The 27,786-nt window shown below is 41.8% G+C and overlaps 1 protein-coding gene across 1 annotated transcript in view; it reads right to left on the bottom strand.

The window, feature by feature from the left end:
• The window catches only part of COL25A1 (collagen type XXV alpha 1 chain), a 423,067-nt gene that overhangs the window by 136,834 nt on the left and 258,447 nt on the right, over positions 1-27,786 (bottom strand). Inside the window, exons 5-10 of the mRNA XM_044277438.1 lie at positions 25,328-25,345; positions 19,079-19,105; positions 18,869-18,895; positions 8,783-8,842; positions 6,491-6,607; positions 4,954-4,989 (exon numbers count right to left, since the gene is read on the bottom strand). Coding sequence (XP_044133373.1) covers positions 4,954-4,989; positions 6,491-6,607; positions 8,783-8,842; positions 18,869-18,895; positions 19,079-19,105; positions 25,328-25,345 — 285 coding nt within the window. The remainder of the gene's footprint in view (positions 1-4,953; positions 4,990-6,490; positions 6,608-8,782; positions 8,843-18,868; positions 18,896-19,078; positions 19,106-25,327; positions 25,346-27,786) is intronic.

The raw sequence follows: 27,786 nt of genomic DNA, 5'->3' as shown, positions 1-27,786 counted from the left end.
TGAGACGAGTGGCCTTAATGTCCGCCACTGGGACCCACATCCTCTCCTCAGGACCATAACCCTACCAATGAACGAGGTACTGGAGAGAACCGCGGATAATGCGAGAATCCACAATCCTAGAGACCTGAAATTCAAGATTACCATCAACAACAATCGGAGGAGGAGGCAAAGCCGAGGGTACAGTGGGTTGGACATAAGGTTTTAATAGGGACCTGTGAAAAACATTATGGATCTTCCAAGTCTGAGGAAGATTAAGACGGAAGGCAACGGGGATTGATGACGGACAAGATCTTGTAATCTCAAATAAATGACAAAGACGAGAAAAATCTCTCCTCATCAGGTAAACCAGAAGACCCCTCTCCAGAGAATGTCCCAAACTGCGGATGAAACCCATATGCACCAAAAAATGGTGACTTATCAGAGGACTCCTGGCGACGGTTATTTAAAGCAAACTCAGCAGGGGACAAAAAAGAACACCAATCCTCCTGATTCTCCGCCACAAAACAGGGCAGATATGTCTCCAGATTCGGATTGACGCGATCGGTCTGACCATTCGGTCGGGTGTCTGGCTCCCTCTAACCAATGGCGCCATTCCTCAAAAGCAAATTTGATAACCAACAACTCCCTATCTCCCACATCGTAATTTCCCTCTGCAGAGGAGAGTTTCCTTGAGAAAAAGGCACATAAGTAGCCATTTGGCAGGAGAGGGACCCTGAGATAAGACCGCACCCACACCCACCTCAGAAGCGTCCACCTCAACAATAAAAGGTAGAGAGACATCAGGTTGTACCAAAATGGGAGCGGAAGCAAAACTCTCTTTGATACTAGAAAAGGCTTTAAGCGCATCTACCGACCACGAAGAAAAATCTACCCCCTTTTTAGTCATATCAGTGAGTGGCTTAACAACAGAGGAATAATTCAAAATGAACTTTCTGTAATAATTGGCAAAACCCAAAAACCGCATCAGCGCCTTCTGATTCTCAGGAAGCTCCCAATCAAGCACAGCGCTGACCTTCTCAGGGTCCATGCGAAAACCAGAAGCGGAGAGAAGAAAACCAAGAAACTGAATCTCCAGAGCAGCAAACACACATTTTTCCAGTTTAACGTAGAATTTATTATCCCGCAGAATCAGCAAGACCTGACGTAAGTGGTCTCGATGAGTCTTGAAATCAGGAGAAAAAAAATCTAAATGTCATCCAGATACACTAGTACAAATTTCCCCATTAAATGATGAAAAATGCTGTTCACAAAATGTTGGAAGACGGCCAGAGCATTCATCAAACCAAAGGGCATAAGCAAATTCTTGAAATGACCCTCAGGGGTATTGAAGGCCGTCTTCCATTTGTCCCCTTCCCTGACCCTGACTAGGTTGTATGCCCCTCTTAAATCCAACTTAGAAAAAACCTTAGCCCCAACAATCTGGTTAAACAGGTCCGGGATCAGAGGAAGCGGATATAGGTCACAAATCGTGATACGGTTCAGCTCCCTGAAATCCAGACAAGGTCTTAAAGAACCATCTTTTTTCTTAACAAAAAAAAAAAATGCGGCAACAGGTGACTTCGAGGGTCGGATGTGTCCCTTTCTCAGGCTCTCAGAGATATAAGTACGCATAGCGACTCTTTCAGGTTGGGAGAGATTGTATAAACGTGATTTGGGCAGTTTGGTGCCTGGGATGAGATTAATAGGGCAGTCGTACTCCCGATGCGGGGGAAACTCCTGGACACCACTCTCGGAAAACACATCCGAAAATTCAGAGAGAAAAGATGGCACAGTCTTGGTAGAAACCTCTGAAAGAGACGCCGTGAGGCAATTCTCTCTGCAAAACTCACTCCAACCATTTATTTGCCTTGCTTGCCATGGTGGGGTTATGTTTAATGAGCCAGGGTAGCCCCAACACTAGAGGAGTAGGTAATCCGCTTAAGACGAAACATGACATATCCTCAACATGAGCGTCACCCACAGTCAAACGGATATTGTGAACTATGCCCTTTAACGATCTTTGAGAAAGTGGAGCGGAATCGATAGCAAAAACAGGTATGTACTTTTCCAAAGTGCATACCTCGAAACCATGCGTTATTGCAATTTGATTATCAATGAGATTGACAGCTGCTCCACTATCTACAAAAATCTCACAAACAATGTTCTTGCTGTCTAGCGCCACCCTGGCAGGTAGGAGAAAACGGGAACTACAAGTAAATGGCAAACCTTCAATTTCCGCATCAACCTTGCCAATAGTAGCAAATGGAAAGTTTTTAGAGGTTTTTTTTCTTTTTGTTTTTCTTTTATTACCCTCAAAAAACTCCATGAATCTCCTAGAGGGGCAAACATTAACCAAATGATTTATACCCCCACAACAGAAACAAACCCACCTCTGAGAGCTGAATCCTCTACTATCAGAGGCAAGCAAACCCAGCTGCATGGCCTCCTCCTCAGAGGGGATTGAGAGAGACTGAGACCCCTGCGCACTGAATGAGACAGCCCCACTGTCCTTGAACTGAATATGACAGGAAGGAGTAGTCTCCTCTCTCTCTCTAAGATGCCTGTCAATACGAACAGCTAGAGACATGGCAGATCCTAACGAGGCTGGTCTCTCATGAAAAGCAAATGCATCTTTCAATCTTTCCGAAAGACCATGGCAAGTATTTAAAAAAAAAATATGTATATTCTTTATGACCATTTACAAGAACAAAATAAAAGATCACAAGGGCCTAATATGCCATACAGATGTACTGTAACGTTCTGACAAACCAAACAGATTTTTAACGTAATAAATTATACATTTTGAGATTATTAATGGTCCAGTTAACTTACTGCTGAAGTTCATATATGCTTACTTCTCTATGGTAGGTTTCATCAGGCATGGCAGATGCCCCTCGATGTTTGCTATATGCTTACGCATGTTCTTGGTGGTGCCTGCTTTTAGTTTCCAAGGATCTTTAAAATAACACTAATGCCCATATTATTTTATGCTTCAATATTATTCTAAGTGCTGGTTTGAATCTTCAAGTATGTACTATGCTCTACTATAACTAAAACGGCTTCTTCACATTATCTACTATAAATCAAAAGTGCAGAAAATCAATAAAATGTGGACAATGACCACACATCTAATTACCGCAAGATGGCCAGCCAACACTCAAATAATTAAATGATCATATAAGACATGTTTGCTCTCAAGCCAAGCTGCTTTGATCTACAGACTACAAAAAGTAAGGAAACTGGTATGAAGGAACGGAAACAGAAAGCAGTGTACAGTAGTGTGAGTGTCAGATATTCTAAATATTATTCAAATAGTACATTATATTGAGCTGTAACAGCTTTAAACCTTTCCATTGAGGAAACTGAGGTTGGCCAATATTAACCTCAATTGTAAGGAAAACACATTATCAATTAAAACCTGGAAATTGTAATCTCTTGCCAAGGGATAGAAGCTAAATGCTCTGCAGTTATAAAACAAGTAGAGCACAAAATAAATAAGGCCATTCAAATAATATACACTTGGTAGAAGCTAAAAAAAATCCTTTGGCCTTGTGTAAGCATACTAAACTTGCAGAGCTTTATGAAGCTTAACACCTTACAATCAGACCACTGGAATGTAGTGCGGTAAACAATCATTCTATGGTGCCTAACCATATGGTATCTGCACAGAAACTCACGTCATTGTCATAATACCTCATAATTAATCTGAGAAACTCCAAAAATATGTTGAATTTTCAAACTGATACACCACCACTAGTGGACTTTATTGAAAGCATCACCTTTGTCACCTTATCTTGTTTTAGGTTCCTGACCTAGTTATACATAACTGTAATGAGAACAGTTTAAACCAATGATTCAACAGAGACAGACCACATGACGGTGATGTAAAGTAGACCACAGGCTGCCTTGCCGTACGCTGATTCCACTGGTAAATGCTACTGTACAAATCTGTCCCCATCTGGCCACTGTTACTGCCTAGTGTAGTGCCTATGCAGCTCCTGGGTGTTGTGGACTTCAGTTTCTGGTGCATCTCCCTTCAGCGCACAGGTGATCAAGACTAACTTATGGGACCCACTGATTTCAGAGGTCTGTCACATGTTAAAGTGATCTCTTTTTCATGTTTTCAGCTGCAGATCTGCTAATTCCCAAGCTCCTCTTCTGCCAACTAAAAATGGTCACACTGCTTCTCAGACTACATGGTGGAAACTGTGCATTTGGTTGCCCAAGACACTTCCTACTGCCCTCGGATTTGCCATTATTTTTGTGCAGTATTTGTTAAGAACTTACATATTAATCCTTGCAGAATCTGGACAGCATTACCCGTGAGGAGTAAGATGTGCTCATGATATGCATGTTCCCACACCCTGCAGCTAACAGCTTTCTTCCTACTACTGTGTATATGGAGAAAGCTGTCAATCAGCAGCTGTGTGCGTGGGAATCTGCACATCATGAATACATTGGAGACCTTTTGGGCAGACCCACTCACATGGCTGGATCTGAAGAGGGGTTCATACTTAACTGCTTTCCACCGCTGGGTTCTGGCTCCTACACAACACTCCAGTTCCGGTGTGTCGTCATCTGTTTGAGGGTTGCTGCAGCCAATCACTGGCCCCAGCAGTGAAGCATGCCTTTGCATTGCATGACCCACTGACATGATGCAAAGAAGATGCATCACCTCTGTGGTCATCAAGCCAGATGTTGATACGTGGGGACAGGGAAGCGAGTGAGCCAGAACCCAGCAGATAAGTTTGTTTATCTTCACAGGCCTGGTCAAAAAATTCTTGAAGATGGAAATCCCCTTTAAGATGTAAGATCTCAAAACTACTGCACTTTTACACGTAACTGACAAACCACTGAAATCAGCAGATCTGTTTTCTATTTATCTATGTTACACTTCCCTCACATAATAAAGCTGACAGGACTCCTTTAAAAGATAAGGCACCACGAATAGAACAGATGCAACAGTATACTTACAATTAAGCCTTGTTCACCTGGAATTCCTGGTTCCCCCTAAAAGACAACGAGGACAAAAACAGGAATATGACCATCTGATTCATTATTGTATGAACCTGGCAAGTCCCCAGGAATTGGGAACAATCTCCAGCAGACATTCATTTAGGGGACCTACTTTTATTCTTTACAATGGGTTTAAAAATTCTGAAATTCTGTTGTGAAAACTACTGTCCAAATATCTATATGCTTATATGGGAAGTCATGAATAGTTTACTGTCTCCGCACAGACAAAGAACAAATCATAAAAACGTGCCTCTTTAAAGCCAAGGAAGGAATTTTCCATGTATAAAAAACATATATATAGTACATAACCAAATCACAACTTTATGTTAAACACTGTTTGGCTAACAGAGATAAGAAAATGTTACACAACACATATTCAAAGATAATCCAACACATACTCATATTTCTACTTTTATAGTAAATAGATTATGTCTATTGGGTTGAAACTTATGTTATGCAGAATAACTACGACCTATATTCAAGTCACCAGACATAAAATCTAACATCTGTAATACATTTTCATTAGCCTTTTTGCTCTTTTCACTTATTTTTCAGTTTGTTTACATATTACACCATCCGTAGTGCACAATTTCCTCCTTTGGAGTCCTGGAAATCATCATTAAGGTCAAGAAGCAGGCCAGTTACTGTAGACAGATATTATATGCATTATTGTCTCTATTAAGTAAAGTAAGTGCACAAGGATGCAGTGTTCTGAATGACCTTTAGTAATGCACCTAGTATAGGCTGGTTCTTTGGCACATGAATTCAAGGTTGCTAAGGATATTTAAGTGATATTCTAGGAGTAAAATATTGATGGTCTACCTTCAGGAAAGGTCACCAATACGAGATTGATTGGGTTTGACTGCTGGCATCTCCTCCAATCAGCTGTTTTAAGAGGCCGCGGCACTCCATTGAGTGCTGTGTCCTCTTCCTAGGCCAGTGATGTCATGTTGATCGATCACATAGCCTAGGTGCAGCTCATATCCATTCAAGTGAGTGGGCCTGGGCTACAATATCAAGCACAGCCAATACTGTATACAATGAATGGTGCTGAGCTTGGTATGCTGCCTGGAGCACCACCACCTCTTCAAACAGCTGATCGGCGAGGGTGCCGGGTGTCATAACCCCACTGATCAGATATTGATGCCCTATTATGGGGATAGATCATTAATGATGTAATCTCAGTTGTTAAAATGCCATTCATTATATGGCACCCTTGTGTATTTAATTTTCAGTATAGCAGTTAACATGCATGTTGATGGTTTTCAGGTAGCATCAGATTTTTTTTTCTATAAACTAAAACCAAACTGCAAAGTAAGAGAAAACAGAAAAAAAAAACATAAATGAATATGTACAATAAAGTTGGCAGATTTTATATTTTTATGTTGCTGTTAACTTTTATGTCTCTTAAAATGAATGCTGGACATCAATAAAAAAACATTTAATTGCATTTTCTTTATAGATTTAGTGATCCTGTGGAAAGGTGTTGACTTACTGGGACTCCAGATAATCCTCTTGGTCCATCTTTACCAGTGTCACCTGGGGGACCCCTGGGACCTGGTGGTCCAGGAGGCCCTGGTGGGCCTGGGGGCCCAGCCTGTCCTTGATCACCCTTAATAACAAGAAGATAGAGTTATAGTTCAGCAACCTATGTGCATAGAATAGGGTTCCTTTTGTTTTACTGAATGCCTATGGAAAGACGCATGATCAAGTAAATACCATGAAATAAAATAAGAGAGAAAGAACATGATGGTTCTTGCAGTGCTATCATAAGCATCTTGTATTGTTTATCACAATCCATAGTTCAGTCACGGCAAGGAGAGAATATAGACAGGTGGGATTCCAAGTTAACCCTTAACCTCAATAATTCAATTTAATGCACAGACTGTAGGCATACTAAACATATTGGCTGTACACATAATGGTCTACACAGATTTGTCAGCTTGGTATCTGCTGCTTGTGGTTTAAGTAGTGGATAAACTCTGAGCACCTGCAATCCCACCTCTGCTTGCCTGAGGTATTATAAAGCATGCACTGCGCAAGAATGCAATAAGATAAGCAAAGTTCAGCAGAAGTAACAAAAGACAAAGATTCAACTGGAACATCTTCCATGAAACAACTTACCACGTACTAGATCGGGAGGTATTTCTTCTCTAATCAATATTTACAGGGCATCTGTCAGCAGAAACTGGCTGACCTAGTGCATGTGCGCTTGGCAGCTGAAGGCATCTGTGTTGGTCCCATGTTCATATGTGCCTGTATTGCTGAGAAACATGATGTTTTAATATATGCAAATGAGCATCTAGGAGCAACAGGGGCGTTACCATTACATCCAGAGGCTCCGCTCTCTCTGCAACTGCCACACCCTCTGCACTTTCACAGGACCACGTGTTTTCACTGTGTGGCCCTCTCAATCAAATTGGAGACGGAGCGGCAGTTACAGAGAGAGCTGAGCCTTCAAGTGTAATAGCAATGCCCCCGTTGCTTCTAGAGGCTCATTTGCATATATACAATTTAAAATTTTCTCAGCAATGCAGGCGCATATGAACATGGGACCAACACAGGTGCCTTCAGCTGCCAAGTAGGCATGCAATAGGTCAGCCAGTTTCATAGGTAGAAGAGTGCTGACAGATGCCCTTTAAACAGTCCAAAGGAAGGTTCCAAAACCGGCACTTCGTCCATAAACGTATTCTTTATTTCATCCATTAAAAGGCAAGGTAGATACAGTCTAAGTGTTCCGGAAAGCTATAATCTGTGCTTACTTTTGACTCATTCAACAGTATATGAAAAATATTCTAGTAAATTACCTACATATCTAATAAAATTAGGTCACATATCACCATTAAAGGTGTTGTACATGACTAGAAAAAAACATGACTGCTCTCCTCCAGAAGTAGCATCTGTCCACCTGGTAGAGCAGCCCAGCTGGATGGAGCTGAGCTGCAATACCAAACACAACCTGTAGGCGGGTGTGGCACTGTCTTTGACAGAAAGCAGCCATGTTTTTGTAACCCTTTAAAACTATTTTAATATTTGTATTGCTGAAAAAAAAAAAAAAAAAAGTTTAGAGAGAAATCTCTTGATTTAAAACAAAATCTCCCAAAACTGTTTTGCACTACCTTAATCAGCCGGCGTTTAATGAGCTGCTGATCAGCAGAGAGAAAGCCATGATTGATCTTAGGAAACACCATCTGATCAGTGAAGTGAAGTCAAAGGTTGTAGTTCAGAGATGAGAAAGTTGAAGGACAGACATCAGAAGGCCCGTAGAAAGAAATAGAGACATAAGCATTAGAAATATAATGTACAGCAGAGTACACACTGGCAGCTTGCATGAGGGGAACCTGTGCCTTCATTCAATAGCATATTTCAAGTGGATTTTTATGACTATTGACTATTGTACTATATTAGATATGCTCAATAGTAGTTTGAGTGTATGTTCTTAGTAGGCTGCCAAGTGAGTACGTTTGGCTGATTTGGTTGGCACAGATTCCCAGAACAAAGTGCCAGCAGTACTGTCCATGCAGTCAGAGGCTCCAGTCAGCATCAAGTGACACAATTTTCCAGAATTTGGTAAGTTTGTCCTCGTTTGAATAAAACTGGTGACAGCTTTGGTGCTACAAGCCCTCCACCTGCACTACGCAATGCTTGGAGTGCAGGGACATTGGTGCTATAATTTTCATACAATTGTAATCTGCTATTTTTGCTGCTGGGCTTTGTGAGTTTGGTTCTTGTGTTCACTGTTATGCTGTTGGACTCCTGACTGGGCATAGGCACATCATCCACAAACCTTGACGGTGAGGATCTGATTACTATGGAGAGCGGCCATTGTGGGGTAGCCTGGCAAACCCTAGAGACACAACATAACATAGCACCAAAACAGAACAACACAAATACACCACAAAGACAATTTACAGTGGATTATAAACAAAAGTAAGTATTGTGGCAACGGTGTGGTTAATGGTAAATGAAACATGTGGGTAACTACTCCCCTGTGTAACTTGTGTCCATAGCATGTATCTACTAGTATGTGTCCTGGTTTAGGAATACTTGAGTGCAGCTTTAAAGAATGGGAACTGCAATCTGGGGAACTTTTTTAAACATCATTTTCCATCTACTTTACTTCATTTAGTATATTTTAGATAGCATCTAAAACCCCTCTCTCGTTTTACTTTAATATATTTTAGATAAGAACTAAAACCCCTCTCGTTTTACTTTATTAATTACATTTTAGATAAGAAGTAAAACCCCTCTCTCATTTTACGTTATTTAACATATTTTGGATAAGAACCAAAACCCCTCTCTCATTTTACATGGAATACATGTTGTGCCTCCTCATGCTTATGCTATTTGCATAATGTCCGTCAGATATGCTTGTCTATATGAAGTTTTTTTTCCTCTAAGAATCCAAAAGACATCCAAATGATATAAACATTTTTATTTTGCCGACTCATTTTAAGGGGTGGATATTAATACTGTATTACACCAATAGGGTAAAAAAAATGGCATCAGTAAGGTATTAATTCCTTTATTATTTTATACCATTCAGAGCGGTTTTTACACTTAAGTAGCTGGATAATCCTGTTAAAAGATCCTTCTTATCATTACACAAAATGTGCAGATATTAATATGACACGGTGATTATTGTATGATTATGTAGATGTTAAAAAAAAGTGTAACACATCACATCTGTGCTTTCATACATACAGCCAAACTGTATCTAAGCTACAATAAGAACAAATCAACAGTCCTCTTGTTGCTCCCTCCTATTGGCCTCCTAATGGGGTTTTCTAGAACTTTTATATTGATGGCATTATACTGGCATCAATATCAGATGGATGGGGGGTCCGACTCACAGTAACCCCAGATGATACACAGCTCTATGTGAACAGGATTAGGCTGCAATACTAGAGCAGCCACTGCAAACTGTACAAAGCTAAGCCTGGTACACAAGGAAGAACAAGACCTATTGTTTAAATCACATTTTTATGATTAACATATTTTTAAATAATTATTGTTGATGATGTTATTTTTAATTTAAAAGAGTTTTCGCACTGGTCACTAAGCCTAATAATAGGTGCCACTTATTGCAGTTATCTCCTTATCATTACAGATGGGATTACAATAGCATATATCACCTCTGTGTATAGATAACACAGGATCAGCCCTTCACAATAGGTGATTGTCAAAGCTTATCTACTCCTTGCTTGTACAATGACCTCTGCACAGGTAACAGAGCATGCCTAGAAAACTCTCCCATAGCAGTCAATGAGGTCCCTCCTGACCACTGTGTCTACAGACAGGCAATTCTTTAAATGCATGGGATAGGCATAGGGCCATCCTTCATATAAGATAGGGCCAAGGGCTATTCATAGTATTCAGTATATTGGGCAGACTAGATGGGCCAAATGGTTCTTATCTGCCGACACATTCTAGGTTTCTAAATGCTGTTAAAAACTGCTCAGGCAGGAAATAAAAAAAATTGAAAAAAAAAAACGTTATGAGGGAGGGGCTTGCCCCAGAAAGGAGTAGAGTTTGGGTGCAACAAGAGCAATGAGAGCTTAGTTTGCATATTAAGAAAAAGTATCATAATTCGGGAACGGAGCCTCGGATGAACAAAAAAAAAAAGTGTTTTAATTAGGCAAACTACAGCAATATGTCTATACAAACAGCTGGGGAGGAAGGTCACTGGTGACAGATTCCCTTTAAGTGTGGTGGCACCAAAAGTTTAACTACCAATGCTCTGATACTGATGCCTATCCTACAGATGGGCCATCAATATCAAAACCCTGGAAAACCCTTTAAAAGTGTCACTGAGATTTCAAAAAACCTTTGCTATGTTATAGCAACATATCAAAGGTTTTGATCAGTGGGGGTCTGAATGCTGAGACATCCACTGATTGCCAGAAGGAAGAGAAAGAAGCCCTCTTATAGCGCACTCTCCTCGCTGCAGGTGATGGGCTCAATAGCAGGTCTTATAGGCCTGTCTATTCCATCTACAGCAGCTGGGAGAGAGTGCATGTTATGTGAGCACTTTTCTCTCCTCGCTCTAGTGATCGGTGGGGATCTCAGCACTCAGACCCACACTAATCAAAAGTAAAATACACAGCCTATCCTTGAGGCCAACCTTCCCCTCTGGAGCTGAGAGTAAAGGTGCTGCCATAATGATTTCATAGCTACCGCCATCCTTTCCTCAGTACAGCAAGCTGGATCTCCAGAGGAGTATAGCCGACAAACAGTGTCACCTACTGTCGGTGATATCTGTTGCTAGGCAACTGCCAGAGTATTTTTTGCTAATGCCTATTAAACACTTCTCATAAAGTTATCATTTGGGGAGGCTAATTAGACATGAAAATGGGAAACAAAGTTTCCCTATAGACATGATTTAATTAATATGAATTGCTTGGTAGTCATTTAATCCCAACTTTCAAAATATTCCACTGGTTGCAATAACTCTGAGATCTCTACAGGATCCTGGAGTATTACATGAGGCAGTCTTCAATAACAAGTTGGAGAAAGATGCTAATATGTTGGGAATTTTTTGGGTTCTTTGAAACTTTTTTCACCTTTCTGCATTGCCAATAGAGTTTCAGTGCATAAGGTTATGTGCTCGCAAAGAACGCATGGCGACAAGAACTGCCACCTGCTGCTTCCTTTGCACTTCCTTAGGTTACAGCCAGCTGCTGCTATTACACATTGCCTCACATAGGCTTCTAGCCAGAGCTAGCCTGACGCTGTGTGGCTGCCCATACTTCTATACAGGCCCTACTGCCTGCTGAGAGTTACAAGTCTCAGCTCAAAAAGTCCACTTGTGGTCCACTTCTTCCTTATTTCCTCATAAGGAGCTGTTTTTGTGATCACTGTGTCCCTTCAGCTCTAAAACCAAGCAATGTACAAGGTGAAAGGTCATTTAGAAAAAACTTGGCAAGTCGGCTTCATTCATAAATGAGATGTATGGAACCCGTGCATAACATCAGACTGTCAAGACTCAAAAACACTTCTTCTACTCTGGATGACACTGGGTAATTCTATTAGTTACAGCAGATTCAATGTGAATTACATGCTATTTATTCTTAATTGCGGAATGTCACCCTTGTTCCTCCAGTGGTTATACATGAGATCAGTGCGTGTCGGTTTTGACCAAGCTGCAGACTACTTGAGATTTATTATAGCCATACAAAATGTGTCATTATAATTAGAATATGACATTCAATTACAGACAGTGTAACATGGAGCAGTACAAAGAGCCTTTGATGTGTAAGTACACCCATCGTATTGTTTGTCGTAGACCAGGTGATTAATGACAAGGTTGTAATTTGTGGTGGAATAAATCAGGAGAGCGAGACATGAGTTGTATGCATGGAAATTACTGGATGGCACATTCGAAAAGCAAAAATGTCTCGTTACAGAGCGAAATGTTACAGAAAATTGCATCCTGAAACATCATTCTAAGTATCAAAGCTGTATAAGTATCATATATTAATATTTCAAATGTATCACAACAGAAGACAGACAAAATATGGAAAGCTGATGGTGTCTGATTACACTTAACGCATCACTCTGATAAATGAGTAGTGAAGGGCACTACTTCAAGGTAGAGTATAGGAGAGAATGAGTATATAATGTGTGAGTCTATGGCTATATCTGGTGTGGAACACATAATAAAACATTCTGTAATGTATGGAAGTTACTGGGTGGAAAGCCAATGCATAGTAGTAAAGATGACGGTAGGTAGGTCACAGGATGCAGAATGGAAAACTAATCACATGAGGTGGAAGATCAGCAGTTGGTGGCACAGATCATGTGATGTGAAAATTGTCTTTAGGTGAACTTGAAGTTCCTGACCCGAAGCAAAATCTCTAATAGCCCAACCCCCCGCCTACCCACCACCTCCCATGTGCCATTTATAGAACTGGTGTCTTCTTATGTGATAATGTGGCCTCAGATGCCAACTCCACCCCCCCCCCCCCCAAAAGAAAAGCCTCATCCCATGTAAGGTGGTGAGAAGAAAGTCATAAAACTTCCAATTGAGTTGTATGGTATAATAACTGACTGCATTATTTCATGCTGCAATATTGTATGTAACTCTTAAATGATATATGCAGGATGGCTTCAGGTGTGGAAAATCTGTTTGGGTAGGTTTGTACCCTGTCAGTATGGCTCTAGGGAGTGTTGGACCCAGACACCATTATTGATTGGAAAACATTCACAGTTTGACCAGCTTGAGGATGCTGAGGTGTGAAGATGTTGCGTTGTCCCTATGTGGCTGGTGAGCTGGGGCATGCAGCTGGCATTGAGCTGGGCCCAGTACAACATAGGAAAAAGCCCACAAAGTGTATGCTGCAGAATTTCAAAGTGCAAGCTCCTGAGAAAGTGTTGGTTCACCCTTCATGGAATCGCCAGTCTAGTGATGACTTGCCAAGTTGAACATTGCGTCAGATTTGTGCCTCTCACAAAGCAGAGTGTCCATTACAGAACACTATCTGTAAAGAATAAATCAAGGCAACTGGACGTACTGTAGATTTCTTGAAAACGTTTCACTCTGTTCTAGACAGATATCGTTACAGATATATACCATGACCTGGATAAATGATAACCTTCACAGACATTACAGAACACTGTTTGTATTTTTATTAATTTTGATCCTACATTTATCTCTGTCTCCTCTCTGATGGTTCTCCTCCTTGACCACACTACACTCAACATCCCTATGCCTATACAATACAATGATACTCCTCAAGAGCACTAGAGCACATTGTATATAAAAACCTCCTACTGCCTTAATGAATTAACCTTTCGATGTGAAAAGTTAGGGGAATAAAACCTGCTGTGACATAGCACGCAATTGTAGACAGTGACACAGCATTAAAGCTTCCAAAACTGGTCTCTGCAATGTGCTATGTGACATAAAAAGAATATTACACTTCTTTATAGCCAGGAACTTCAGCCTGGTTTACAAAGACAAATCATGATCTCCAATGACTCTTGCAGGACAAACCACAATAGTACACTGTTCATCAAAGTATAAAATAACAGGAAGCTTCTCAACTAATAGAAGGTGGTTCATGAAGTATTAACTGTTCTAGCAGAGGGAGATATCTGCTGAAACACTCAGCTCGCTGAGGTTAAGATAATACAGTAAACTCCTGGACACTCTTTATTTTTTGGTAAATGAAATCCTTCTGGACAAAACATTCTTAAGACGCTATCTGTTTCTATACAGTCCCAGCTGTTAGGTAACTTACTCTGAGAACACCATGAGGAGGAAATCATTGCATGAAAATGATTATGAGGGTGTCCTGAGTGGTCTATTACTGCAGCAACAAGACACCAAGACTAATTACACACCAGCTGTTGACTGACGCGTCGGAGACATGAAAATTATTAATATATCATTTATTTCATGCTGAGTAACATTTATGTTCCAGGCTCTTGAGGGCAATGTACTTGCTTCCTCGAAAAGAATGCAAAGTAGGTGAAAAGTAAGTTTGGCCATCTCTGCAAAGGAAGATCTAGACAAACTTATTTTATCTTCTTGAGCCCCCTCCAATCCAGTGCAGATGCTCTGTCCTCTCTGCTGCACTGCAGCTGCGATGCATTGCTTTGGCCACAGCAGTGACTTCTTGTATACTGTTGCAGCCAATCACTGGCTTCAGCAGTCTTAAGTAAACTGAATGTCCATTGCAGCCCAGTGGAGAGGATAGAGCAACAGAGCTGGATTGGAAGGAGCTCAGGAAAATAAGATACTTTTTTTATTATTATTATTTTAACAGACTCCCAAAAGTTTGTATCGAATAACAAAAGACAATCCCTTTAAAGGAGTCATGACTCCTGATATCTCTGTTTTTAGTAAATACTTGAATTCTTCATAGAAGCAATGTGGAACATCTTTACTTATAAGTCTGTGTTGTGCTGTTCATCCTGTTCCTCCTAGAAGGTTAGGAATAAATTGATAAACTGGGCCTTACCATTCCCCTAGTCAAAGTGCTTGTCCCTACAGTTAGCACTGTTATTTTATGAGAGTTGACGATGCTTCTTAAAGACAATCTGTCACCAGGGAATTCACTGTTAAGCCAGACACAATGCCTTGTAGGGCTAGCTCAGCTGAATGTAATAGTACCTTTAACTTAGCGACTTGATGCTTCAGTCTGGAGAAAAAGTGCTTGTAATCAATATGCAGATAAGCAGTAAAGTGCACTGAGGGCAGGCCCAAGCCACTCTGTGCACCCTTGCCCCTCCCGCTTCCTCAGCTAGCCCCTCCCTCTTGATGAATTGTTGCCTGGTTTGATACATATAAGCTCTACTTCAGTGCAGGGCCTGAGGGGTGAGGCATGAGTATCGGTGGTGTTCTTTGAAACTTCTCTGTAGACCCTACTCTAGCCGGTAACACGGTATCTTTTTTTTTTCTCCTAGACTGGTTCTTTAAAGAGAACCTGTCATGTTGAATGAGCAGTGCTATCTACAGGTAGCATGTTATAGAGCAGGAGGAGCTGAGCAGACTGATGTAGAGTTCTGTGGGAAAAACGTTAAATATCACTTGCATTTTTTATTTTAAATCCCTATATTTTCCATGCTTAGCAGTCCAGTGGACGGTCCTATCCAGTGATTGACAGCTCAGTCTGCATTCACACTCATACAGGGAAGGCTGGTAATCACTGATTAGGACTGCCCACTGGACTCTTAAGCATAGAATAAGCAGAGATATAATTGTGTAAAATACAAGTTATACTGAATCTTTTCCCACAAAACTATATATTAATTGGCTCAGTTCCTCCTTCTCTATAATATGCAGTCCACAGATCAGACTGCATGAACATTATGACCGGTTTCCTTTAGTACCCCTCAGACTTGATATAAAATTAGAGTTTGTCTCGAAAAAATAAAAGAATAGAAAGAAGATAAAGCTTCTATTCATCAATCCTTATAAGATATCATTAACGTGTTATGATAAGGGAGAACCGTCAAATGTATACAGAAATAAATGAATGAGCACTTCTGTATTTTCTCTTGCCAATAGTTTTTTTTTACAGATATGCACCTATTTATGAACACTGTTTTAGCAATAGATTACATTCACTATGTCTTTTTGCAATATGCCATTTTTCATCATGTTGAATTCCATGTTTTTTCTTCTATTGTACTGGTTAGATTTCTCATTTACAGCTATTCTATTTTCCGATTACTGTAGATATCGTGCCTATGTGTTTACGCTAACATAGGATTTAATGAGGTGGGATATTTATATTTAATGAGGATAAAAATTGTCTGGGACAGAGTAAAATGTCAGCCAGTGCATTGTAAAACAAGAGAGAGGTTTTAACTCTTATTTGGTCAATAGACGTAAAATGGAAATGGGGGTTATAAAATGGTTTGTACTGGGAAGATATACACATCTACTACGCATGGTGTACAAACATCGATTACAATACACACACTGTGAAATCTGGATTTTAATATTACTGCTGAGAGATTTTGTCTAATGAGCGGATTATTCGCAGTTGCCATCTCAGCATGAATAACAAAATCCCTATTACACTGCGTGACATCACATACATTATTTATACCATAGGGGTGCGCTTGCCACAGATATAAAACACACAGTTCTGAGGGCATGGATCTATTCTCTTTCTTTTTCTTTTAATTAAGGAGCTCATCTTCTAAAATATAGCACCGCCGTTTATGAACGTGCCATACTTAATTGCTCTCCCTTACATTTGCCTAGGAAATAGGGCGATAGATCAGGAACGTCCTGCTGAAATGCAAATAATTGCAAAGCCCACGGAAACCTACAAACATCCCTGTCTTAATATATGTACACTGTGTCTTGTCTACATCAATGGCTGATAAATGTTCACTGCCCATGAGGCTTTTAAACCTGTGGCCCTCTAGCTGTTGCAAAACTACAACTCCCAGCAGCCCCTGATAGCTGTAGGCTGTAGGGCATGATGGAAGTTGTCGTTTTGCAACAGCTAGAGAGCCACAGGTTGCACCTCCCTGTGTAAACCGTACACTGCGCAGTGTTAATTCTTCTGCACTGCCCATGGTATAAATATTACATTCTATAACAACAATGCATATACTGACACAATGTTATTGCATGGTTAGTATACAGACAGGACACAGAGTTAAAAGTGGATTGTCCCCATTTGCTATATTTCAAGATTGGACCAATATGATATAACACTATGCTACACTGTAATCTTCACATATCTGGAAATGTGTACTGCCTATTTTAAAAGTGATGCACCTTTAATTGTAGACAAATGTCTTTAATATAGAACAATATCGCTGACTTTATGCTGTAAGACCCTATGGTAATCACCCTCAATGAGACTGGAAGCAATGGCTGACTGTTATCCTTCATCTTTACATCCTGTAGCCATAGCCATATTGAGAAGCATGGTGTCAGTGACATGCAAAGCTGAAATTCACCCACTTTTAAAACTTCTCCCTCCTCTCCTACTTGGTGATTTCCCTTTATTTTGCGTGGCATTGTTCTGCTTCTTCATGGGCTCCTCTTCATTGATCTACAATCTTCATCGCCGTCCTCACACTGTGCTTTGGTAGTCAGACACTCCTAGAGATGGACCAGTGCTGATGACGTCAGGACGGTGTCCATCCCTGTGTCCATCCTGTGTCCTCACGTGCAGGTATGCATAATTTCCTGCGATGCAATGTCTGGATACAGCTTCTGCCAGGGCCTGCTACAGGCAGGGAAGATACAGGACGTACAAAGTGCTGACATGACGTGTCTGCTCCATCCTAGTGCGGTAAAGAGTTCGACTACTGAAGTACGATGTGCATACCACAGTCTGAGAATCAGGTGGCCATTTTAGAGCAACGATGGAGAGACCAAGAATAAGCAGAACAAATACTCAGAGAAAAAAAAGTAGTGCACCACCAAGTATATTAACTAAATATTCTGCACTCAATAACAAGTTATCATATAGAGTGGAGTTCACTTTAAATACCTCAGCTCCAATAGCTGTTCCTAAAGTTGGCAATACACACAAGATGAAAATCATAAATCAAATTTATGACTGTCCTTTTGACCCAAAGTCAGAGGCATTAATAAACTCTGAAGATACTAGCAGAGGCCGTGAATGCACATGGAATTGATTGTGGTGATCGCTGGTGACTGGAGAAAAGACCTGGGGCATGTGGCCCTGATCTGCCACTGTCCATAGTGCTACAAATGTGCTTTACTATGAACAGACAAAGGGAAAAACGGAAACATAGACCAGGTGATTGGCCTCAGGTTGGTCGTTCATATGTAACGGCACATTACAACAGTCTGGTGGTAGATGTTTTTTTCAGATTGTCCTTTGGCAGTGCATTGTTGATGGTCCATACATAGAATTAAAACTAATCATTTTAGCCAACAGTTTTTTAAGCTATAGGCTAGTTGTGCTAACATACTTAATAACCCTAATATAATAAGGCAGACTTTGTGATTTCTAACTCATATGCAACTATGCTGTAGGGTTTTATGTCACTTGTGCCTACTGTAAAGACAATATGACCATATCGTAGCACTTTGGATGATATGCTTTGATTCTACTGAACCACTAGTAAAGTTTTTATCTACTGCAAGTTTAGTCATTTCCATTTACAGCACATATATATACAATTTTTACCGAGCCCTTTGTACGACTCATCCTCATTCTGGTTTTCGTAGGTGGTACACGAAGCATTAGTTGGTTATGTGCACAACAGATAGACAATACACTGACTTTGCTGAGGTAGTGACTGGAGCATGCAGCGAAGATGCGGTTATTAGACATAGATACAGAGTGGGGCTACTGTGTTAATTCTGGCTTCAGCTAAGATTTTAACTGATGTGTTTAGCAGTGCAACATTTTTTGAAAGTGCTTACCCGAGGGCCCTGATCACCTTGATCTCCCTGCAAAGGGGAAAGATGAGATGATAGTTTTAACAAGGACTCTGTGCTACCCTGTGACTCTCTCACAAATGCTGGTTGTTTGTCACAGATACAATTATGCATTATTATGCTCCAGTTGAACATCAGCATGGATTTGCCATTCCACGTATAAAATATATATACATTTAATTATTCACTACTGACCTTGTCACCCTTTGGACCAGGAGGACCCTGAAAAACAAAAGAAACTTATGGGATTTTTCAAAGGGCATGGATTTCTTAGACACCTAATATTCCCATGAATAGTATTGCCGTATAATGTGAAAAAAAATTGCTTTTGACATAGATTCCAACCAGGAAAAAGCACTGGCCTATGTGTGCTCCCACAGTCCCGGCCACCAGAGAGGTTGGTGCTTTTTGCTATATTGTGCAAGCATGGCCACTGCTGCCAGATTGCAGGGTGGTCATAACCATGGAAACGAGCAGTGAATAATGTGATGGAAAAATGAATCAAACCAGCAAAAGAGACAATATGGACAATCACAATACATTAGTAAGTGCCTTTCTCTACATTATAAATGTCATTTGCTGAAATGAGACAACCCCTTACACAACACTCGCAATAGTCCCTGTGTAATCAGACTTGTCCTGATTGCATGCAGATATTAGTTGAAAGATGAATCTGAGTGGTGGTGGTTCTTATTTACCCAGATTTTGTGTATTCTTACTTCAATAAACTAACTAATCTACTTGTTGGCCCTATGTTGGGTATGTAAGGAAATAAGGAAAGAGCCATGCAACCCATGAAAGTGGATGTCACCTCTAAGAACTCTAGTGTCCTAATGCTCTGAAAGACAGAACTTTCATTTTTTTAGTCATGTATAAGTTGTGATATAGTTAAATGAACACTTCAATCAAAATCTTTATAACAGCCTATATGTGAATCATCTATGTCATTGAAAAAAAACTGGTGGTTGGTCTACTGTATATTATTTTTTGAAGTCACTCCATATACTCTACTTCCCTTCCTCTTTATTTAGATGTTTAGCATAGCAAACAGTCTCACTTAAAGGTCCCTTTTCATGGGACAAAAATTGTGGAAATTATCAGAAAGGAGTGTTCCTAGGAATAATCATTCCCGATAACTGACAATCATCCGAGCAGCAAGCAAACCTTCGTTCATCAGGTGGCAGGATCAATGATGCAGTCACATAAATGATCATTTCTGGGCAGAAGATCATGCTAAGCAAACAGCAATCTGCAGCCCAGAAACACTCAATCTCTATGGGGAGTGATCGTAAGTCAAGTAGATGATTGATGTGGGTGCAGTAAATTCAGATTTCACCTCCTCTGAGGATGAGTCAATTATCGGGAACTGATGGTTCATTCCCAATAATTGCCTGCTGTGTCAGCCTGGGTAAAAGGACATTATCTCGTTCAGTCAGACCATAACTGAGATCAAAGAGCACTCCTCTGTAGTAATTCACAAATCAATGCAATGCACTTCTGTGGGCATCTTTATTTAAGCCTATCAAGAGAACAACAGAGCGGTCATACTGTTATCCCAATGATAAACCTACATTTATACCTTGCAGATAACATCTTCTCATCACAGCAGCAGTAAACCGACAATGGGGTTCTTATGTATATAGAAGGTCTTATCTGTGTTGACTGCTACAGAAGGACAATATATTGTATTTCATTTTAAATGGCATTGTACTTACAAAATGGAAAAGAAAAACAGCAAAGATTCTAAAAAAATAGTTTTCCATGATTATTGAAAACTGTTTTCTAATATACCCCTTTGTGGTGGCAGTTAGTATGTGTTTATTGATCCAGTGCATCTTAAAATGAAGCAACTTAGCAAATAGTCTTGATTTAAAAAAACATCTTGTGTGTACAGCTCCTATGCAATCTTTTGTCTATTATATAATATGTGGTTACATCCGTCTCTCCAGCATTTATTTTTTCACATTTTTCCCGGTCTGAGCATGTGCAGACCGCAAAAAACGCATCAGTTTTGCCAGAACCGGCATTCCAGCATGTCAATTGTAAAAATGCATGTCAATGGTAAAAAATGCCGGATCCGGCATTCCAGCAAGTGTTCCGGAATTTTGGACGGAGATAAAACTGTAGCATGCTGCGGTATTATCTCCGTCCTTAAAAGGCAAAAAGACTGAACTGAAGACATCCTGATGCATCCTGAACGGATTGCTCTCCATTCAGAATGCATGGGGATAAAACTGATCAGTTATTTTCTGGTATAGAGCCCCTGTGACGGAACTCAGTGCCGGAAAAGAAAAAACGCTAGTGTGAAAGTACTCTAACAAACCCTGCAACTCGAGTCAATGGTAACACAGGTAATATTATCGCATATTATTTAAACATTGTTCAGCTTAAAATTACAATATGGGAAAAAACAATACGGGCCTCTATAGATCTGATGTTAGGAGTAGACCCTATCAGGTAATCTAAGGAACACAATAAGCTATTTGCAGTATGTTGCTTCCATTAATGGCTTTTTAAAGAACACAACCTTCAACATGGGAATCAAGGTGATTCTCAGTTTTAATAGAAGCCGAATATTGCTGCTACTATTTTTTGTATGAATGATTGTATTAATGTTCATACAGAATTTAGCTCAATAAAAAGCAACAAATGAAGATCACGCACATTTAGTAAAAAAAAATCTGTTACAGCGGCTGTTTATTGTCCTTCACTAGGTACATCAATGCTTACTTCAAGGTCTATTTATCATTCAAGGACTTTAATTTTTATTGTTATACAAATGTGCTATAAAGCAGAAATAATCTTACTTGCCTAATGTCTTAGAGCAAAAGAATGAAGTCAGTGTTAAAGGGGTATTCAGATTATATAAAGGTATCCCCTATCTACAGGATAAAAGATAACTATTAGATTGGCAGGGGTCCTACCGATGGGAAACCCACCGATCATAAGAGCAGGGGCCCGTACGCTGAGGAGCCACAAAAATTTATGGATAGGCCGGTCTGGTATGCGCTAGGCCGCTGGATTAATTTCTATGGAATTCCAGAGATATTCTTTGGCAGAACGACTTGTGTGCTTAGGGTCGTTGTCTTGCTGCATGGTCCACGTTCTCTTGAGAGTCAGCTCGTGGACAGACATTTTTTTCTTTAGAATTTGCTGGCATAATTCCGAATTCATCGTTCCACCAATGGTGGCCAGCCATCCTGGTCCAGATGCAGCAAAATAGGCCCAAATCATGATACTACCACCACTGTGTTTCATAAATGGGATGAGGTTTTTATGCTGGGAACATTGTTCCAATAGCCTTCTGACTTGTCCACGTGATCTTTCTCATACTAAGGCCTCATGCACACGACCGTTGTGTGCATCCGTGGCCGTTGTGCCGTTTTCAGTTTTTTTTTCGCGGAACCATTGACTTTCAATGGGTCCGTGGAAAAATCGGAAAATGCACCGTTTTGCAGCCGCATCCGTGATCCGTGTTTCCTGTCCGTCAAAAAAATATGACTTGTCCTATTTTTTTGACGGACAACGGTTCACGGACCCATTCAAGTCAATGGGTCCGTGAAAAAACACGGATGCACACAAGATTGGCATCCGCGTCCGTGGACCGTGGCCGTAGGTTACTTTCATACAGACGGATCCGAAGTGAAAACTCAGATCCGATAGTATATTCTAACACAGAGGCGTTCCCATAGTGATGGGGACGCTTCTAGTTAGAATATACTTTGAACTGTGTACAAGACTGCCCCCTGCTGCCTGGCAGCACCCGATCTCTTACAGGAGGCTGTGATCCGCACAATTAACCCCTCAGGTGCTGCACCCGAGGGGTTAATTGTGCGAATCATAGCCCCCTGTAAGAGATCATGTGCTGCCAGGCAGGAGGGGGCACACCCCCCTCCCTCCCCAGTTTTAAATTCATTGGTGGCCAGTGGGCCCCCCTCCCTCCCCTGTAGTTAACACATTGGTGGCCAGTGCGGCCGGCCCCCCCTACCTCCCCTGTAGTTAACACATTGGTGGCCAGTGCAGCCGGCCCCCCCTCCCTCCCCTGTAGTTAACACATTGGTGGCCAGTGCGGCCGGCCCCCTCCCTCTCCTGTAGTTAACACATTGGTGGCCAGTGCGGCCGGCCGCCCCCCCCCCTCCATCCCCTGTAGTTAACACATTGGTGGCCAGTGCGGCCGGCCCCCCCTCTCTCCCCTGTAGTACTGTAGATTCATTGGTGGCAAGTGGGCACCCCCCTCCTAATTAAAATCTCCCACCTATCATTGGTGGCAGCAGAGAGTACCGATCGGAGTCCCAGTTTAATCGCTGGGGCTCTGATCGGTAACCATGGCAACCAGGACGCTACTGCAGTCCTGGTTGCCATGGTTACTTAGCAATTTTTAGAAGCATTATATTTACCTGCGAGCTGTGATGTCTGTGACCGGCCGGGAGCTCCTCCTACTGGTAAGTGACAGGTCTGTGCTATAAGCAATGCGCCGCACAGACCTTTCACTTACCAGTAGGAGGAGCGCCCGGCCGGTCACAGACATCGCAGCTCGCAGGTAAGTATAATGCTTCTAAAAATTGCTAAGTAATCATGACAACCAGGACTGCAGTAGCGTCCTGGTTGCCATGGTTACCGATCGGAGCCCCATTGATTAAACTGGGACTCCGATCGGTACTCTCTGCTGCCACCAATGATAGGGGGGGAGATTTTAATTAGGAGGGGGGTGCCCACTTGCCACCAATGAATCTACAGTACTACAGGGGAGGGAGGAGGGGCCGGCCGCACTGGCCACCAATGTGTTAACTACAGGGGAGGGAGGGCGGCCGGCCGCACTGGCCACCAATGTGTTAACTACAGGGGAGGGAGGGGGGGCCGGCCGCACTGGCCACCAATGTGTTAACTACAGGGGAGGGAGGAGGGGCCGGCCGCACTGGCCACCAATGTGTTAAATACAGGGGAGGGAGGAGGGGCCGGCCGCACTGGCCACCAATGTGTTAAATACAGGGGAGGGAGGAGGGGCCGGCCGCACTGGCAACCAATGTGTTAAATACAGGGGGGGTCTGCCCCCTGCTGCCTGGCAGCACCTGCCAGTCAGCAGGGGGCAGTCATGTACACTGTAGTCAGTATATTCTAACCCGAAGTGTCCCATCACCATGGGAAAGCCTCTGTGTTAGAATATACTGTCGGATCTGAGTTTCACGATCTAACTCAAATCCGATGGTATATTCTAACATAGAGGCGTTCCCATGGTTATGGGGACGCTTCAAGTTAAAATATACCATCGGATTGGAGAAAACTCTGATCCGATGGTATAAAAGGGACTCCTGACTTTACATTGAAAGTCAATGGGGATGGATCCGTTTGCAATTGCACCATATTGTGTCAACGTCAAACGGATCCGTCCCTATTGACTTGCACTGTAATTCAGGACGGATCCGTTTGGCTCCGCACGGCCAGGCGGACACCAAAATGACTTTTTTTTCATGTCCGTGGATCCTCCAAAAATCAAGGAAGACCCACGGACGAAAAAACGGTCACGGATCACAGACCCCATTTTTGCGGACCTTAAAAAAAACGGTCGTGTGCATGAGGCCTAAGGCTACTTTCACACTAGCGGCAGGGAACAAACACTAAAGCAGAGTCATACGGAAATAGGTCAGAACCAGATGGGCTATGCAGTACCAAATAAGAGACAGAGGGTGTTCAGAAGACTGAGGTCAAAAGCACAGAAGAATCAATTTGCAAATGCAGGAATAGGGAACAAGGAACCTAACTACTGAACCAAACAAGACTATCACTGGCAATAGTGTATGGCTGGGACGGGATTTAAATAGAGCGCCCGATTCCTTGGATCAGATAGGCCCATTGACTTGGCACTCCATTAGTCAGAAACACTAGTACACAGCAAATAGAGCAGCTGAGCAATCAGCACACGCCCGCTGCAGGGAGAAACAGAGTGCTGCATCCAGAGTGTGGTGTTTTGTATTTTCTTCAGTGCTTTTTTTTGCTGGCGTTTTTCCCCCATTTCCTAGTGCTTTTTTTCCATAGACCGATAGTTTTTTTTTTTTTTTTTTACAGATTGAAAAAATGCATGTTCCCTGTGTGTTAACGGTTTTAATGCATTTTGCACAGTATATTTTTACAAATGTTTTCTTCCCATGCAGCTTTACAGTGACAAAAAGGGCACATACCTTGTGCGAAAAAAAGAAAGCTTTGCAAAAAAGCCATGCAAAAAAGCCATGCAAAAAATGCAATTATAAAAGGCCAGATGGGAAGATACTATATGGGTAAATATGCCTCAAAGTCAGGCATTGTTTTTGTCTTCTTCAGCCCCAAAAACAACAGGGACAAGTGCGTAAAGAGACCCTTAAAGGAACAGCTGAGAACATCCCAACTTCTGAGTTCACTAAAATGCCAACATCAAGATATAAAAGAAATAATGTATGTGGTTCTACTTACCTGTGGTCCTGGTTGACCCTGTAAAGTGATAAATATTATAAAGTTATTACAATTTCTGATAATATTAAGTTAACAGAGAAAATAAGCTCCTCAATAATGATAACCATTACATAACCATATACCGTAATTATTTTAAGTTTATATAACAGTATTATTTGTAAAATACAGAGCAACCTGGAGAGTACTCATCGATGGGTGCAATCATCAATCATTACAGTGGTCATCCAGCAGATTTTTATTTATTTTTTATTTATTTTTTACTACCTCAAACTATTTTGCGTTTCTATTTTTTAATCCCTGCTTTCTAAAAGTCTTAACTTTTTCCATTCACATTGCCACAAAGTTCTTCTTTCTAAAGGCACATGACCACGGAGCGTGAGTGAAATGAAGCTTTTCACTCACCACTCTGTGGCCTCCCGACTCGGCACCGTGCTGCAGGGCCTTGCGTTCACACATCGTCAGCGCCCTGGCTGACACTGTGTGTGACGTCAGCGCCCTGGCTGACACTGTGTGTGACGTCAGGTCCCAGTGCATGCTAGGATGAAGACGCGTCTCCTGCGGACTCCATGTGTCAGTGCACGCCGCACTGCCAGGAAAGGTAAGTATAAAGTTAGCAGCACCAGCGGTGGCGGGGCAGGGTGGGGTGGGAGAAATGGGGACACCTTTGATTTGGCAATGGCATGTATAATGTTATTGGCTGGCTGGCAGGCGGGGAGAGGGGTTAATGAAGGCACCTTTGATTTGGCAATGGCATGTATAAAGTTATTGGCGGGGGGGAGAGGGGTTAATGTGGGCACCTGTGATTTGGCAATGGCATGTATAAAGTTATTGGCGGGGCGGTGGAGAGGGGTTAATGGGGGGCACCTGTGATTTGGCAATGGCATGTATAAAGTTAATGGTGGGGGAGAGGGGTTAATGGGGGCACCTGTGATTTGGCAATGGCATGTATAAAGTTATTGGCTTGGGGGGGAGAGGGGTTAATCGGGGCACCTGTGATTTGGCAATGGCATGTATAAAGTTTTTTGCGGGGGAGAGGGGTTAATGGGGGGCACCTGTGATTTGGCAATGGCATTTATAAAGTTATTGACAGGGGGGAGAGGGGTTAATGGGGGCACCTGTGAGTTGGCAATGGCATGTATAAAGTTATTGGCTTGGGGGGAGAGGGGTTAATGGGGGCACCTGTGATTTAGCATGTATAAAGTAATTGGCGGGGGGAGGGGTTAATGGGGGCACCTGTGATTTGGCATGTATAAAGTAATTGGTGGGGGGAGGGGGTTAATGGGGCACCTGTGATTTGGCATGTATAAAGTAATTGGCGGGGGGAGGGGTTAATGGGGGCACCTGTGATTTGGCATGTATAAAGTAATTGGCAGAGGTGGAGAGGGGTTAATGGGGGCACCTGTGATTTGGCATGTATAAAGTAATTGGCAGAGGTGGAGAGGGGTTAATGGGGGCACCTGTGATTTGGCAATGGCATGTATAAAGTTATTGGCTTCGGGGGAGAGAGGTTAATGGGGGCACCTGTGATTTGGCATGTATAAAGTTATTGGCGGGGGGGGAGATGGGTTAATGGGGGAACCTGTGATTTGGCATGTATAAAGTTATTGGCAAGGGGGGAGAGGGGTTAATGGGGGAACCTGTGATTTGGCATGGAGGGGCTGCTGATCTGGGGGAGTGGGGGACATGGTGGAGGCATGGAGGCACTGGGGAAGGGGGACATCATGGCAGCCAGTGAACGCCAGCAGTCTGTTCCTCCACCGGAACTGACTGACGGAGTTCACAATATAACCCTAGATACACATTCTGGTATATATGTACACATTCTGAGTATACAGTATTGGGTATAGTCAGATACAACCAGCTATATGCTCCCATTGACTATAATGTGGTCCAAGGCCATCTGGCAATGTTTCGGCATACATGCTGGGTATTGTCCAAAGCTCTTTTTTTTTTTTGTCTGGCCAAAACCCAGCTGTATGAATGCTGTAACAAGTTCGGACCCCGTTACAGTCAATCGCTGCAGCAGACGGCAGTATCCAGCTTTACCTAATATGGTACATTCCGGCTGTTCTTCTGACAGAATGTATATTGCAGCTGTGAAAGAAGCCTTATGTGTGTGCCATTATTTGCTATACCACTGTAAGAAATAAAAATATATTTTTTTTTTTATAAAGGAATACGTTATTTTAAGAAGGTTTTTCTTATTTGAGTGCTCGATTAATCGTAAAAAATTATCGATAGAATACTCGATTACTAAAATATTCGTTTACTGCAGCCCTAGTATACAATAAAAATATTTCCATGAATAAGGGCGAAGAAGGAGAAAAGTCAGAAGTTCTCACAGTGTTTTAGGGTGCCGTGGGCCAGGTAGAAGTTATAGATCCAATAATGCTTGATATATTACCAACCCACACATAAATACTTGGGATTACAAAATATTTATGGAGAGGAAACATAAA

Source organism: Bufo gargarizans, chromosome 1 (assembly GCF_014858855.1).
Source record: "Bufo gargarizans isolate SCDJY-AF-19 chromosome 1, ASM1485885v1, whole genome shotgun sequence".
In the NCBI taxonomy this organism is placed as follows: Eukaryota; Metazoa; Chordata; class Amphibia; order Anura; family Bufonidae; genus Bufo; species Bufo gargarizans.
This window is presented reverse-complemented; position numbering and strand designations above follow the sequence as displayed.